Source organism: Chiloscyllium plagiosum, chromosome 28 (assembly GCF_004010195.1).
Source record: "Chiloscyllium plagiosum isolate BGI_BamShark_2017 chromosome 28, ASM401019v2, whole genome shotgun sequence".
NCBI classification, from domain to species: Eukaryota; Metazoa; Chordata; class Chondrichthyes; order Orectolobiformes; family Hemiscylliidae; genus Chiloscyllium; species Chiloscyllium plagiosum.
The window spans coordinates 31,090,899-31,108,032 of NC_057737.1; the positions used below are offsets into that span (position 1 = coordinate 31,090,899).

Genomic DNA, 17,134 nt, shown 5'->3' on the forward strand with positions numbered 1-17,134 from the left:
GGAGGTGTGGGCGCAGGTTTTCCAATTCCTGCGGTGGCAGGGGAAGGTGCCAGGACGGGAGTGGGTGTTGTTGGGGGGCGTGGACCTGACCAGGTAGTCACGGAGGGAACGGTCTTTGCGGAAGGCAGAAAGGGGTGGGGAGGGAAATATATCTCTGGTGGTGGGGTCTGTTTGGAGGTGGCAAAAATGTTGGCGGATGATTTAGTTTATGAGAAGGCTGGTGGGGTGGAAGGTGAGACCCAGGGGGGTTCTGTCCTTGTTACGGTTGGAGGGTGGGCTTTGAGGGCGGAGGTGCGGGATGTGAACGAGATGCGTTGGAGGGCATCTTTAACCATGTGGGAAGGGAAGTTGCAGTCTCTAAAGAAGGAGGCCATCTGGTGTGTTCTGTGGTGGAACTGGTCCTCCTGGGAGCAGATATGGCGGAGACGGAGGAATTGGGAATAGGGGATGGCATTTTTGCAGGAGGTAGGGTGGGAAGAGGTGTAATCCAGGTAGCTGTGGGAGTCGGGAGGTTTGTAAAAAATGTTGGTGTCAAGTCGGTCATCATTAATGGAGATGGAGAGGTCCAGGAAGGGGAGGGAGGTGTCAGAGATGGTCCAGGTAAATTTAAGTTCAGGGTGAAATGTGTTGGTGAAGTTGATGAATTACTCAACCTTCTCGTGGGAGCACGAGGTGGCGCCAATGCAGTCATCAATGTAGGGGAGGAAGAGGTGGGGAGTGGTGCCAGTGTAACTACGGAAGATGGACTGTTCTACATAGCCAACAAAGAGACAGGCATAGCTGGGGCCCATACTGGAGCCCACGGCTACCCCTTTGGTCTGGAGGAAGTGGGAGGATTCGAAGGAGAAATTGTTAAGGGTGAGGACCAGTTCGGCCAAACGAATGAGAGTGTCGGTGGAAGGGTACTGTTAGGGATGTCGGGAGAGGAAGAAACGAAGGGCTTGGAGGCCCTGGTCATGGCAGATGGAGGTGTAGAGGGATTGGAATTCCATGGTGAAGATGAGGCATTGGGGGCCGGGGAAACGGAAGTCTTGGAGGAGGTGGAGGGCATGGGTGGTGTCTCAAACGTATGTTGGGAGTTCCTGGACTAGGGGGGAGAGGACAGTGTTAAGGTAGGTAGAGATGAGTTCAGTGGGGCAGGAGCATGCTGAGACAATGGATCGACCAGGGTGGTCAGGCTTGTGGATCTTGGGAAGGAGGTAGAACCGGGCAGTGCAGGGTTCCCGGACTATAAGGTTGGAAGCTGTGGGTGGAAGATCTCCTGAGGTGATAAGGTTCTGTATGGTCTGGGAGATGATGGTTTGGTGATGGGGGGTGGGGTCATGGTCAAGGGGGAGGTAGGAGCAGGTGCATGTACATATTTCTACTGCTCCTGCTGCCTCAGAGTTTTATGTCTAGTAAAGATGGATGTCAGCTCTAGGGAAAGCAGCTAGCAGAACATTTTAGCTCTCTTATGAGGGAATGTTAGTACTTTAATACAATGTTTATTGGAGAAGATTTCAAACAGAGCTTTTTTGGCACAGAAGCAACTCTGGGGCTATTAGCAAACATGAGAGCAAGAAACAGGATAGTTTCAACCAAGTATGTGATTTTATGACAGAGTGATAAAATCTTGTGAAATTTGAATCATGCATAAGTGCCAGAGTGCTCTAAACTGGGAATAGCCATCACTAATCCCAGCGAAAGTCTGGGACCAGAGGGTAATTCTCTCCTTTTGTATTAATGGCAGGGAATTATATTCTCATATGCACAACACCAGCTTGCACCACAAAAGCCCATTTCTTGCTGCAAATTGAAATGTTGTTAGTCAGAACTAATTTAGGTGTACCAGTTCCTTCCCTTATAAAGAATTACTAAAGAGTCACGTTGACCCTGTTTCTGAAGGCATCTTGCCATTCTCAGTCCCATCATCTCTCACATCACTGGACTTATATGGATAGGATGAAGGATCAATTAAGGACACAACACAAGGCTTCTGTATGTCTTGATCGTGTCAATCAGACAACAGCAACATTCTCATGCTGCTTCTGCCAATCTGCAATTATATCTCGCAAGCTATAAACATTCCATTCATTGGTCTCTACCACATTGCTATACCCATCTGACAAAGCACTCATAAGCAGCAGTTCCCACCATTTCTCAGCATTTTTTCCTTCACTCTCTCTCCCAGCTGGTCTTCTCTTCCCACCCCCACACACTTAACCCCATTTTTAGTGAAGCTCAACACTTGATGTCCCTTTCTGGTACCCATACTAGTTGTACAGGTAGTTTAATTCCTCTCTTTCAACACTGCTGATGTTCTCTATCTCATAATGTCCACTACCATCCCTTCTCTCCTTTCAAACTCCAACTTCACTTCCATCTGCATCCTATGGGACCCTGTCCTATCCTCCCCTGCACGCAGTATACTTCCCATATCATGCCTAGTTTTCGCAAACCTCCAGGTGTGAACCACTTCAATCAATTTCTGCCCCAATAAATCAACAAAAAAAAAACAACCTGCCAAAATCACAAAAGCTATCCTCTGTGATTTTGATCATAGCACACTATCCTTCCTTGTTTTCTAGACCAATGATTTGGAGCAGCTGATCCAACCCATCTCTGCTGTTGCCCGCTCAGTGGAACTGAATCGTAGATACCCTACAGTGTGGAAACAGGCCCTTGAGCCCAACAAGTCCACACCAACCCTCCGAAGAGTATCCCAGCCAAACCTATTCCCTACTATCCTACATTTACCCCTGACTAATGCACCTAACCGCCTCATCCCTGAACACTGTGTGCAATTTAGCATGGCCAATTTACCCTAACTTGCACCTCTTTGGATAGTGGGAGGAAACTGGAGCACTGGGAGGAAACCCACGAGGAAACTGGAGCATCCAGAGGAAACCCACACAGACACGGGGAAACTGGAGCACTGGGAGGAAACCCACGCAGACACGGGGAAACTGGAGCATCCAGAGGAAACCCACGCAGACACGGGGAAACTGGAGCATCCGGAGGAAACCCACGCTTACACGGAGAAACTGGAGCATCCGGAGGAAACCCACGCATACATGGGGAAACTGGAGCATCCGGAGGAAACCCACGCATACACGGGGAAACTGGAGCATCCAGAGGAAACCCACGCAGACACGGGGAAACTGGAGCATCCGGAGGAAAACCACACAGTCACAAGGAGAACGTGCAAACTCCATACAGAGAGTCGCCCAAGGCTGGAATTGAACCCAGGTCCCTGGCATTGTGAGGCAGCAGTGCTAACCACTGAGCCACTAACAACTAGTAAAAATAGTATTGCTCTATCTGTCTATCAGTTCACTTAAAACGGAAGTCAACTTGAGACATCTCCTTTTGTATTTTTACGTTTTGAGACACGGTATAGGTTGAGTACACTCACTCCAAGGCAAAGATATAATTGTCTCAAGCAGAGCTATCGCCACATGCAGCTGAAAATTATTCAGTCATTTGATCTTTAATATTCCAGTAAGATGCAATTAGATAACCTTTAAATAAATATTTAAGAGTTGTGGTTTATAAATCAGGTACATTAATGATACTGCACATATCTACTGCATAACAGCAATGTGATAAATTTTCTCCTACCATCCATGTCCAGCCGTTGCATGATGATCGCCAGTTCCACCTCACTGGGCATATAACCCAAGGACCTCATCGCCATGCCCAGTTCTTGCTTGGAAATGAAACCATTGCCATCACGATCCAAAACTCGAAAGGCTTCTCTTATTTCTGTTAATGTACATGAAAGAAAGAATAACAGTTCCAATTGAGTAAAGATAGAACTTCCTTGCATTTGTATAATGTCATTCCTGACCCTGGAATGTCCTAAGGGGCTTTATATCCAGTGAAGCACTTTTGGAGGTGTAGTCATTATTGTAATATAGAAAAATGATCAGCACACAACAAAGTGCTAAAAGCCATAATGACCAGATCATTTGTGCCTTGTACAGGAACAGCTTAGAAACAAAGAATATAGGAGCAGGAGTAGGCTATTCAGCCCTTTGAGCCTGCTTCACCATTCAATATGATCCTGGCTGTTCTCACTGTGTCCCCATATCTTTTGATGTACTATATCACCTTGAAAGAAACATTTTGGTTTCTTTATGGAACTTGTGGTCAAACAAAATAGGGAAAGTTTCTTTATTCATTAACACTGAGCAAAATTATAAACTAGCACTCAGTAGATGATTTTATGATTTCAATAATTGTGCACACAGGATACTTTCCTGAGGTCCCCATTAAAATAACTTCATTTCACAGAATTACTGCCCATTGTGACAAATATGTAAGTGCAGAAATTAAAACTTTCTATCATCATTTCTAAATCCATATGGCAAGAGTAGGTCTTAGGCAGGAATTCCCCTACTGCATTTCATGGTCTCACTGATCTCAGTGGAATTGCTGCAATTGACCTGAATAAGACAGAAGAAAAATCAACTAATTTTCTAATATGATTTCCATTCAGTGGCCTGTGCTGGCAATGGTGTGCTGTGCGTAGACTTCAGTTGGAGATAGCATTAAACTTGACTGGACAGAACTACCCAGCTAATTCCACCCTATCCAAAACAGTGAAATATTCTCCACATAAGCTGAATTTAATTAGCTGGTACATTGGGTTTTGTCTGATGGAACGCAGGTTTCTGAAGTAAGCTATGATTTTCAACTTGCAAGAGTCAGGGCTTCAATGAAGTAGTGATGGCAAAGAGGGTTACCAAAGTGGAGACTTCCTTCATCCCAAGCCTGTATAGGACCTGGCATGTGTCTGCAGGCTTGCATGTACAAAGAACTGAGGCACACCCACACTAAGAAAAGCAATGTGAGCCCTGTTATAGGTATTCTGGGGCAGCCAACAGGCTAAAATGGAAAGGTAAAATAACCCCATTTGTCAGCCATATTCCACCCAAACAGTACCCATGCTGTAGGGTTACAAACCCTACAGGATTGTCCTTGAGTCAGCAAGAACTAAAGTGTAATCTCAAGAGTTGTTGTGTGCATTCCTGGAGAATACTGAGAACATCATTTCATCTATCATACAAATAAATCAAAGAACTATGGATGCTGAAAATCTATAACAAAAACTGAAATTGCTGGAAAAACGCAGCAAGTCTGGCAGCATCTGGTGAGAGAAATTTGAAATATCATGAGAAGTTTTGGGCCCCAGACCTGAGGAAGAATGTGCTGGCCCTGGACAGGTCCAGAGTTTACAGGAATGATCCTAGGGATGAAGACCTTGTCATATGAGGAGGGGTTGAGGACGCTGGGTCTGTGCTCTGTGAAGGATGACAGAGGACTACAGAACACCAAGATGCCTGGATAGAGTGGATGTGAAGATGTTTACACGAGCAGGAAAGATTAGGGCCTGAGGGCACAGCCTCAGAATGAAGGGATGACACTTTGGAACTGAGATGAGGAGGAATTTTTTCAGCCAGAAGGTGGTGAATCTCTGGAACTCTGCCAAAGAAGGCTGCGGAAGTCAAGTCTCTGAATGTATTTAAGACAGATGGGTTCTTGATTAGTAAGGGAATCAAAGACTATAGGGAAAGGACAGGAGAATGGGGTTGAGAAACATGTCAGCCATAATCGAATAACAGAGGAGGCTTGATGGGCTAAATAGCTTAATTCAGCTCCTATATCTTATGGTCCTTAGGTCTAAAGCAGAGTAAATGCTTTGAGATTTTTTAAAATATTTTGTGTACTTCTGCTTATTAGTTAGAAAAATGCTGGAGGCAGAGATAAAGGCTATTTAACTAAGAGTTTAAAATAATCTAAGTTAGGTGACAGGACCTGTTAGTATGGGAGGTGGTGTATTACAATGATGGACAGATTGGGCAAACGATGAAGAAAGGATGCAGTGTGGTTTGTCATGTGATGCAAGATTTGAGAATCCATCCAACCAGAATTGGAAAACTAACCAAGTATTCAAATAATAAAATGAAAAGTCTGAAATACTAATTGTTTCTCTCTCCAATTAGGACTCTTCATATAACGCACTTTCTGTTTGTATTTCACATTACCAGCATCTGCAGTTTCTGGCTTTTGCCCGCGTAAAACTATCAATCCCATTTCTAGCAAAATAGCAGTGCCATCTTAGGCACAGTATCAAGAGATGCCGATATATTAGAGTCAGTGCAGATATTCTCAAGGAAGAGGAAGGTAAATCTCACAGGGTTTGATTTAATGAGCAATACAGCTTTAAGAGCCATTAAGGTATGAATATGATATCAGTAACTTTATAACTCTGTAAACCCAAATGATCTCTGACTTCATGGAGGGAGCAGGAGGCCTTCAAATACTGAGAAATAAGGTTGTTCCTGTCTCCACACTTAATGGATGTGGCTTCAAAGAGAATTTGAAACATGTGCAAATTAAATCTTAAAATGAAAATCCTCAAATGTAACATCAAGAAAAAAAATTGGAATTAGGACACAGACATTCTATGGACAGTTAACTCAGTGCTGCTCCACCAATATCTCATTACCAACTCCCCTAACACCCTTGTGATGTATTGCCATCACGCCATAGGTTTTCTACTTAGCCTCGTTGAGTACCACTGAGTGTCTCTCCTTGAAGATTTATTAGCTTTGTGTTTTGAATGCTGGTTCTGACATTCACTTAAGTCATAGCATGTTAATCCTACATCATCCCATTACGGCAGGCATATCGCTAATACTTCCTCCAGTGAATATTTCCAGAAAATAACAGTTTGGCATTTTATCTACTTTTATTCAATCCCATTAATATCATTAAGCAATCTCAATTCCACGTTTTGAACACTCTTTTTATCACACGAAACAGCTTAATTGTTTTATTCGATTTCTGCATCAATGATCATTCGATCTTTCAACTATTCATCCTGTTAACATTTCTTTTATTATTTGTCCCAAGTGAATTATTTCATGTACCACCACATGAATTCTGATCAACACCTCTCTTAACATTCTTGGCTATCAAAAAAACCAATAATCTCATTTTTGAAACATTTGATTTTCACTTCAGAAAAAAAGAGTTCCAAATTTACAATACACGTTGTGTTAAGAAGTACTTTCTGATTTGATTTTTAAAAGACTTAGGCTTAATTTTAAAGGTTTTTTTTATCCCAATCAATGGTAATACTAGACAATTAAGATCTTCAAGTAAAACCTTGCTTGATAGACCACATTTTAACTTTGAAAATTGTACTGTGGTGGTCAGTCACTAAACATATCCACTCAAGGCTGCCACTTTACTGTTAACAAAAGAAGTTAAGTTTTTCAAAGGAAAAAAACAAGGATACATGATAAAAAAGATACAACACTTTTTCATAGCAATATCCTTTATAATCAATCCTAATGAGGTATCACTCCCATCTTCACTCTTTCATTTCTAACTCAATTGACAAAGATCCATACATTCCTTTTCAGCAACTTTCTGCACATTCATCAGATGTGTTTCTCTCTGCCTCATCCTTAGACACACAGCCACAGGCTAACTCACTGATTTTTTTCTAAGGAGAAACAACAAGTGTTTTTTTTTCCAGTTACTTTGATGTCTTTCAGGCTGACAAAAAGCACATCCACTGGTATATGTCCTTTCTCCTAAACATAACCTGCATCTGACCTTTCTTTCTTTTGGGTCATAAAATCTAAAGTTAGCAATTATCACATCAGGTCACTTGTCTAGTCATTTAGCTCAAGTCACATAATTTTTTTAAAGTGCTGTTTATACTTGTTGGTCCGAGTGTGCCCCAACACCGTGTTTTACCTGATCCAGCAATCCATATGTTATCTCCTGTAATGTAGAAACTGTATGTGAATATGATGCGATGGAAGAATCCAGCAGAGACTTAATTACAAACAACTATGATTTATAAATATTACATTCCTCAGGCACATAAGTGCCTGGGCTAACATCATCGTATTAGATTAGAAGAGAAAACCATGTTTGCAATATGCTTCAAATGATCCAAGGTAAGAGGGATGTATAAGGTCATTATACCCTCAGGCCAAATGTTATTACATAGCGACGGTATCAACAGCATGTCTCTTAATGATATAACACAATACCCACTGCTGAAAGAAAATTTCCTGACCCTTTCAAAACCAAAGAAACTGAAAACTAAAAGTCTATTTACTTGTACTTGAACTCAATTTTCCAACTAATAACATATTATACTCCATCATCTTAGGTTATGCCCCCTTGTTCTAGACTGCCCCAAGGGTACTTTATCCATATCTATCTCATCAAATCTTAAAATTAAATGACCTCCTTTTTTAGAACAGAAACAAATGGAGGAGTAATGGCAGAAAAGTGATAATATCAAAACGCTGTTTTCCTTCATTACAAAAATGCCACTACTGTTTCTGCCATCTGTTGCTTCTGACAGAAAGATTCCTGCAGTGCAGATCCTAAACCCACTTTCTGTCCTCATCTAGCTTAGATGTGTCCAAAATCAAACAAATAAGGACTGAAAGGTAAGCCTTACATACAGCACTGTAAAGACAAAGTGGCCTGAATTTATTGTCTTATCCATGTGCTGCATTTCTCACTCTGAGCTGCATTTAAATGGAAATTAGGTAATAAACACGAGGGAGAAAAATATTTTTATGCTGATAGTGTTGGAAAATTTTAAAATTCCATCATTGTAGAATGCTTTCGGCCCAACAAGTCCATACCGACCCTCCAAAGAATAACCCACCCAGACCCATTCCCCTAACCTATTACTCTACATTTACCCTGACTAATGCACCTAACTCACACATCCCTGAACACTATGGGCAATTTTGCATTGCCAATTCACCTAACCTGTGCATCTTCGTCCTGTGAGAGGAAACCAGAGCATCAGGAGGAGACAAGGAGAATGTGCAAACTCCACACAGATAGTTGCCCAAGAGTGGAATCGAACCTGGGTGCCGGGTGCTGTAAGGCAGCAGTACTAACCAGTGAGCCACAGTACCACCCCACACTTGTTTTCAAATCTTTCTATCATCTTACTCCTTCTATCTTTGCAACCTCCCCTAGTGCCACAAATTTCAGAGATAATTGCACTCCTTCATTTCTGGTCTCTTCAGAGTCCCTGATTGTCATCACTGTACCATTGATGAAAGTGCCCTCAGTTACCTAAATGCCCCAAACAAGTGGAATTCCCTTCTTAAAATTCTTAGTCTCTCTCCCTCTTTTCTCATGTGACAGTCCTTAAAATCTACTTCTTTAACTAAGCTTCCAGTCACCTCTCCTAACATCACCATTGTGGCTTGGTGTCATATTTTGCATGACAACCTTCCATTGAAGCATCTTGGGACATCACAGAACATTGAGGAGCTATATAAGTTCGAGGTTTTGTTGTTTAGTTGACATTGCCAAAGGTGGGCGGTGGAGAGTGGGGGGGCATGAGTAGGACATGTGGAGCACCAACACCAGCATGGATGAGTTGGGTCAAGTGGTCTGTTTCAATGTTATACTCTTAATCAGCTTCACATCTCTAGAAAGATCAGTATGAGAAAATGATTTCACATCTGAAGATTTTACTTGATAAATTTACAAAGAATAATGTGGCTTGTTTAATTGGTCCTTCAATTATTTTCAAACAGTACATCAGGACAAATTAGTTAGTTAGTTATTTGGATGTGGGAGCCAATTATAATATTTCCAGTTTGAAGATATAAAAATCTGATGGGAATGTGAGATATGAGGAGGATGCAAAGAGGCTTTGGGGCATTTAGACAGGCTGATGGAACAGGCAAGAGCATACTAGATTTAATTTAATGTGGTTAAGTGCAAGGTTAACCACTCTGGTAGGAGGAATGAAGGTGTAGACTTTCTCTTAAATAGTAAGAGATTGGGAAATGTTGATGTCCAAAAGAGAGCTAGATGTCCTCATTCTTAAATCTCTGAAAGCTAGCATGCAAGTGTGGAAAGCAATTTGGAAAGTTGCCAAGTTTGGGTGAGGATTTGTGTACAGGAGCAAAGAGGTCTTTCTTCAATTCATTCGAACACTGGTGAGATCAGACCTGGAGTGTTGTATGCAGTTTTCTCGTTCTCTTGCCAAAGGAAAGATATACTTGCCAAAGACAGAGGGCAGCGGAGGTTCATCAGTCTGATCCTTGGGATGGTGGGGCTATCCTATTAGCAAAGGTTGAGGAGAACAAACCTTTATTCTCTGCAATTTAGAAGATTAAGAAGTGATCTCAAAGAAACTTACTGAAATGAGGAAGAACTACTTCATTCAGTGGGTGGTAATTCTTTAGAATTCTCTACGCAAAAGGCTTTTGAAGCTCAGGCATTAAACCAATCAAGATAGAGAACGATAGGTTTCTAGTGACTAATGTCATCAAGAGACATGGCGATAACACAGGAAAATCGTGCTGAGGTAGATTATCAGCCATGCTAGTGAATGGTGGAACAAGCTCAATGGGCTGAACGGCCTGCTCCCGCTCCTTATGTTCCTATTAATTTGACAGTAACCCTATCTCATTTGAAAATACCTGCACAGTTATCACATGGTAATTTTGATGTCAACATAGTTACCTAATGGACATCACCTTCAGCTCCCTATTTACACGAAATCTATTTGCTCATTTTCTCTTTGCAAAAAATACTCATTCAAATAGATTTTTTTCCCAACAGCATATGGCAGACTATAGTGAGCACCACTGTCTTGCATCCATTTAAATCAATAGGACTAATAATTGGAGCACTCCACAATCAAAATATGACCTTCACCCAGATCAGTCCTACACGGTCCCGGGCCGGAGGATACACGACAACATCCACCTGGTCCGGGACCTGATCCATTTCTGTCGACGAGCTGGTCTGCCGAGCACCTTCCTGTCTCTCGACCAGGAGAAGGCGTTCGACAGGGTGGATCACCAGTACCTGCTCGGGACCCTGCGGGCATTCGGGTTCGGGATGCAGTTTGTCGCCCGGATCCGACTTTTGTACGCCGCCGCAGAGTGTCTGGTTAAAGTTAACTGGTCCCTGACGACGCCCCTTCACTTCGGGAGAGGAGTGCGTCAAGGCTGCCCCCTGTCCGGCCAGCTGTATTCCCCGCGCGTGGAGCCTTTCCTGCACTTCTTGTGGAGGAGGTTGTCACGGCTGGTTCTGCGTGGCGCGGGCATGGAGGTGGTCCTCTTGGCCTACGCCGACGATGTGCTCCTCACTTTCACCGACCCGGCTGACCTGGGGAGAATGCGCGAGTGCCAGGCCGTGTACTCGGCAGCGTCTTCCGCCAGGATCAACTGGGCCAAATGTTTCGGACTACTGGTCGGTCCGTGGCGGGTGGACTCTCTGCCGGAGGAGTTACGGGGGTTCAGCTGAAGTACCACCCATCTCCTCTACCTGGGGGTCTACCTCAGCCTGACTGAGGAATCCTGGCTGGCCAACTGGCAGGAGCTGGAGGCCAAAGTCTCGGCTCACCTAGGCCGCTGGACAGGACTGCTCCGAGTGCTATCTTACAGGAGTCGAGTGCGGATCATAAACCAGCTGGTGGCCACCATGCTGTGGTACCGGCTGGTCACTTTGATCCCTCCTCCTGGTTTTGGCGCTGACATCGAGAGAACGTTGGTCGACTTCTTCTGGGACAAAAAGATGCACTAGGTCGCTGCACAGGTCCTGAGTCTCCCTATTGAGGAGGGCGGTCAGTCGCTGGTGTGCATTCGCACCCAGGTCGCGACGTTCCACCTTCAAACCTTGCAGCGATATCTTTAAGTCGAGACTCCTCCTAGGTGGTGCGCCCTGGAGACGTATTTTTTCTGTCAGGTGCGTAACCTCAACTACGACATGCAGCTCCTGTTTGTCAACCGTGACGGTTTGGAGGTCGCCCTCAAGACGCTGCCTGTCTTTTACCAGGCCTGATCACTGTCTGGAACATGGTCAAATTGCATCGCACCTACCCTCCGGCAGGAGTAGCAGCTGTCGTCAGGGAGCCGTTGCTCAGGAATCCGCACCTCCATACTCACGGGTTCGAGTGGCTGTCGGAGGGGAGGGCCGTGGCTGCGAGGGTGACCAGGGTCGGGGACGTGCTGGGTCCCGGGAGCCTGGGCTGGATGCTGCCGCTGGACATAGCGAGCAGGGCAGTGGTAGACGTCCGGTACGTGGCCACCGCCATCCGACGCCTTAAAACGGCGGTGCTCGGACCCGACGTAGTGCACCAGTTGGAGGACGCTCAGGTGTGCGGTGGGATCCCGTCCGCGCTCACCTCAGCCCGGACGGAATTTCACATTGGCCCCAAGGTCCCGTACTTCCCGCGGGAGCCTGTGCCCCACAACCTGAGCCGCCTCCGGAATTTTAGTTTTGTCCCTTTTAAGGACGTAAAAAGGTGGGCCCTGTATTGACTGCTGCTGCACACCATCCACCTCTTCTCCCTCATCCACCGTCCGGACACGCCTTGGCGTGCCCATTTGCCACCAGATGGTGGGGATCCCCAGTGGAGGGCTCTCTATGCGGGAGTCCTCCCCCTTTCTCTCGGAGATCTGGGGTGGTGGGTGCTGCACGCAGCAGTCCCCTGCAACCGCAGATTGCAGTGGTTCACGGACTCCCAGCCCAACTGCTTGTTCTGTGGCGCTGTGGAGTCCGTGGACCATGTATATATTGGGTGTGGGCGTTTGCACTCCCTTTTTGATTTTCTGAAAAACCTTCTCCTCTGTTTTTGGCTGCACTTCAGTCCCACGCTCCTGATCTTCGGGCACCCGGTACGGAGGAGGGAGGGCAGGTCTGAAGACCTCCTCGTGGGTCTGCTCCTGGGCCTGGCCAAACTGGCCATCAACAGGTCCAGGCAGCGGGCCATGAAGGGGGTCATTAGGGCTGACTGCCCGCCCCTCTTCCGCGGTTAAGTTAGAGCCCTGGTGTCTCTGGAAAAGGAGCACGCGGTGTCCACCAACACCCTGAGTTGTTCAGTGAGAGGTGGGCGCCAGGGCGCTGCTTGTCACTAGCCACTCGGGTGTTTCTTTTCTTCCTGGTGGTGGAAATTTGAATAAAGATTCGTGCACCTTGTGTCTCTCACTGTGTCTCACACCTGCACACACACACACCATGGGTGCTGGGGATAAAATAAGCACTACCGCAGTTAGGCGCTAGTGTGGGGGAGAAAAAAGAAAAAGAGAAGAACAAAAAGGAGTGTTCCCGACATAGTGCGCCAGTTGGAGGAAGAAAAAAAAGAAAAAAAAATCAAAACATGACCTGAGACTAAAACTGCCATGATATAACATCCATCAACCTTCTATATTTAGTATTGCTACCCTAGAAACAAGTTCTCATTTTCAGAGGATCAGGAAGTCAACATACAAGGTGTGGTAGAGGGAGGAAATCAAGGAGGAAAGAGGTTAAAGCAGGGAATTAAAGAGCTGGGTAATTAAGGAGGTGGGACAGTTAATTGGAAAACATAGTGATCAGAAGCTGCTAATTAATTTACTGTGGTAAATAAGAAGTTTACAATTTACCATTGAGCACCACAGTCAAAAGTAAACTTTGCAGAGAAAGCTTGAAGAATGCATTGGATCAAATCTTTGAATATACCAAAAGTTTAACATCTGTTTCAGATGCATTTCCTACAGGCGTGAAAAGCAGCCTGTACCTCTTTGGGGTGTGGTGCACGTTCAGTGCAATATACCCTCCTGCACGTCACCCTGCCACTTTAGTCACCAATATGTCTGTTTTACGTATCATCATTCTCGCACAGAATTGATGGGCAGTAGAAGCCTCTAAGAGTCTATCACGCTCTCTCTCAGCCAGTCATGAGCAGTTTTGCAAATACTGCACTGCACAAAATGTAGCCACTCACAATGAATTGGAAACCAAATGTGCATTAGATTTGTTTGCCCAATTTTCCAATCCCCATGTTCTGAAGCTGCACAACTGACATAACTGAATATAAATCAGTCCTTGCATATGCTACATGGTGCCATGGCTAAACATATTTGGAGACTACAATAAGACAGTTTCATCTAAGGCAACAAAAGACAAGCTATCTTAAAATCTATAGACAGTAGGTTTCAGCACATATCTTGGGAGGTAATAATGCGTTTTACTTCTTAATTAAAATAGAAATGATAAATTCCAGGATGTTCAAGATATTAAATTTAATTCTTGGCCACTCAACTTCCTGACTTGGAAATAAAGTGACACTGAGGGAACAATTCTGGATCAAAATCTTGGAACTCCTTCCTTTACAGCATTGTGGGTATACCTACACCAAAATGGACTGCAATGATTCAGGAAGTCAACCCATCATCCCCACTCCATAGCAATTATGAATGAGCAACAAATATTGGCCCAACCATCGACACCCACACCCCATGAATAAAAAAAATTGGCATTTACTGAGACTTTTATTGAGAGTTACAAGCAAGTTGCTTATTACTCATCATTCATTTGGCATTCCCAGGATTCAAAATTCACTGGTGCCAGATTCCTCACTGCCAGTTTTGGCTCAGAATATTTCGGCCCAAATCTGCTAATAAAGTACTAGTTGGACTTAAGAATTAACTGAAAATGTTTTGCACTCATTTCAATAGCCTGAAATAATGAAGGAGTTGAGCATAACTGATCTATATAGTACTGTCTCAATTTTTTTTAACTACTGTGCGCTCTAGTGATCTAAATCCTGACTTTACTACAGGCAATTTTGGTCTTGATGTTAAAATATTGTCAAGTCTCCCACCAATATAGTATGTCCCCATTTACCCAGCCTGGAATCAGTGGGGAGATCACAGTGGAGATTTTACTGTCTGCAATTTCTTTCATTGCTGAGTAAATGCTAATGTGGGAACACGTGCATGAGAAATAAATTACTGAAAGATCAGACCCTGTCCTTGCCCTCCAGCTGAAATAAAAAGTTACTATAACTTTCCAGACATTACTTTAAAACGGAAGAGAGTTCAAAGCTTTTTGAATCTTGTGCAGTTGGTTGGACCAGTGTCCAGAGGGAATTTCAGAATGAATTTCAGAATCAAGTTAACAGCAAATTATTGAAATTGCCAGACTTTTTTCCCAGTCAGATAACTGGAGGTGTGGACAGGACAAATAATGAGTTTGGATTCTTTCATTCTGTTGGTTTTATAACTGATTGTTTGGCATGAACTACTGCAGTGAACAGTGGATCACAGAGACACCAGGCTATGAAACTTTATTATTCAGTAGAAGCTTCTTCAGCTGAAACTTACATTCAACATCAGCAGGCAATAGACCTCATGGTAGAAGGTAGTTTTTGAATGGTATTTTACCATGCTTTCTTATCTTGAGCAAACTGTTTGCACTTCTATTTAACAACTTACAGGTTTGGGTCATTTTTTAGGCAGTTGCTTCCCATTGTCAATGAATGACAAAGCATTTTCTTCAAAATTTGTTCTTCAGCTATTCACAAGACATGACCTGACCAGTGTAGCCCCATCTGCACCTACATTTGGTATGCAAAATGGTTTTTTTCACATTCTTAATTGTGAAAGGTGTGAAGAACTTGCACTTCACCTCACAACAGAGCAAATGGTAATGCGTCAAGGTCTAACCATTAATAATGTTACATATTCTATTATTTTGAATAAGTGAAAACAAAACAAAGTAACTCAAGAGGAATTTCTGTTTTGATTGATGATGAATCCATAACAATAACAGGCTCGGAAATCTATGCATGCTTAGAGAGACCGGTTGCACACTGGACATAGTCACTAGCATTAAATCAGGCAGTAGATAATAGTTGGAAATATATTTAGATACGATATTTGTGCTGTCTACTGATTCTGATTTGATAGGCATGTAGCCTGCACTACTTAAATTTCCCATTGGCTAAGCAGAAGAAGACTCAGAATTATCAAATTAATTTCAATATTTTAACCGAATAAAGCAAAAATGATGATGAAATAAACATTATTAAAGCCACAAACGTAATCTCATATTCCAGAAGATACTTGCAATCTACTTGAATTGCGTCTGTTCCAGAGGCACTTGATTGATTTAATGGAACAGTTTTTACGAGCACCTCATTCGGTATCTATATATAACAAAATAGTAAAATAGCAAAGTTGTTGGTTTCTCGAGTCAGTTAGTTCTCTCACTTTCTCGAGATGGTTTCCTCTCTCAGTTTATCGAGCCATTTCGCTCTTGGTTTCTTGAGTCTGTTTGGTCTCTGTTTCCTGAGTGACTTTACTCGCAATGTTTTGAGCCAGTTGGTTCTCAGTTTCCAGACCAGCTTGCTCTCAGTTTCTTGATCCAATTGTTCTATCAGTGCTGAACACTGCTTCCTGAAGCACGGAGAGATTGGACCTGCAACCGACTTGTTCATCCGCATTTATTTCCTGTCGAGATTGAAGCGTGCAATTTCTTTGCATTTCAACAGACTTGCCATGGGGTTATGTCACTGATTCAGCACCAAGTGTGATTTGGTTAGTTTCCAGATAAAGCATTTCTCATGAATTGTGAGGCTTTGATTATAAAATCTTGAATTAATTTGTGGAAGAAATCAAATGTTTCCAGAAATGTGAGATTTCAGTATTCCTTATTCACAGGAAACTCAGAAGGTGAAATGAGTAGCATATGAATTTCTCTGTAAGGAACTCTACTCTCTCTTTACATTGTCCATACAGTACATTAATGCAGCAGTCACTGCAGATTCCACCCACTTGGATTTTTGCACACTGTCACAAAGCCAAATGTAACAGAGTAAATCACCCTTAAGATGCCAGCATTAGACTTCATTACCTGCTGGATTCAGTTACCTAGGCACGAAAATTCCCAACATCTCAAATTTATAATGTGCAGCCTTCACGGATGCCTCACCCCTCCCTATCTCTGCAACATCTTCCAAACCTAAAAATCTTAAGATCTGTGCCTGTCAGAGTGGGCCTTCTGTACAAACCTTATTCTTTTCATTCTACTAATGACAGTAGTGCCGTGGCTCAGTTCTTCCATTTCTCCACCCACCCCCATCTTCATTTAAGAACCTTTTCAGAACCCACCTCAACAATGTGTGTGTGGCTACTGAGGATAGCTGGTCGTGGCGTTTCGTGGCTTGTTGATGTTCATGGATGCGGATCGTTAGCTGTCTTCCTGTTTGTCCTATGTAGTGTTTTGTGCAGTCCTTGCATGGGATTTTGTACACTACATTAGTTTTGCTCATGCTGGGTATCGGGTCCTTCGTTCTGGTGAGTTGTTG

At 43.5% G+C, this 17,134-nt stretch overlaps 1 protein-coding gene across 1 annotated transcript in view; it reads right to left on the reverse strand.

Moving 5' to 3' along the window:
- Window positions 1–17,134, reverse strand: part of LOC122564218 (calcium-binding protein 8-like) — a 147,137-nt gene that overhangs the window by 94,064 nt on the left and 35,939 nt on the right. Inside the window, exon 3 of the mRNA XM_043718914.1 lies at window positions 3,601–3,744. Within this exon, the coding sequence (XP_043574849.1) occupies window positions 3,601–3,744 (144 nt within the window). The remainder of the gene's footprint in view (window positions 1–3,600; window positions 3,745–17,134) is intronic.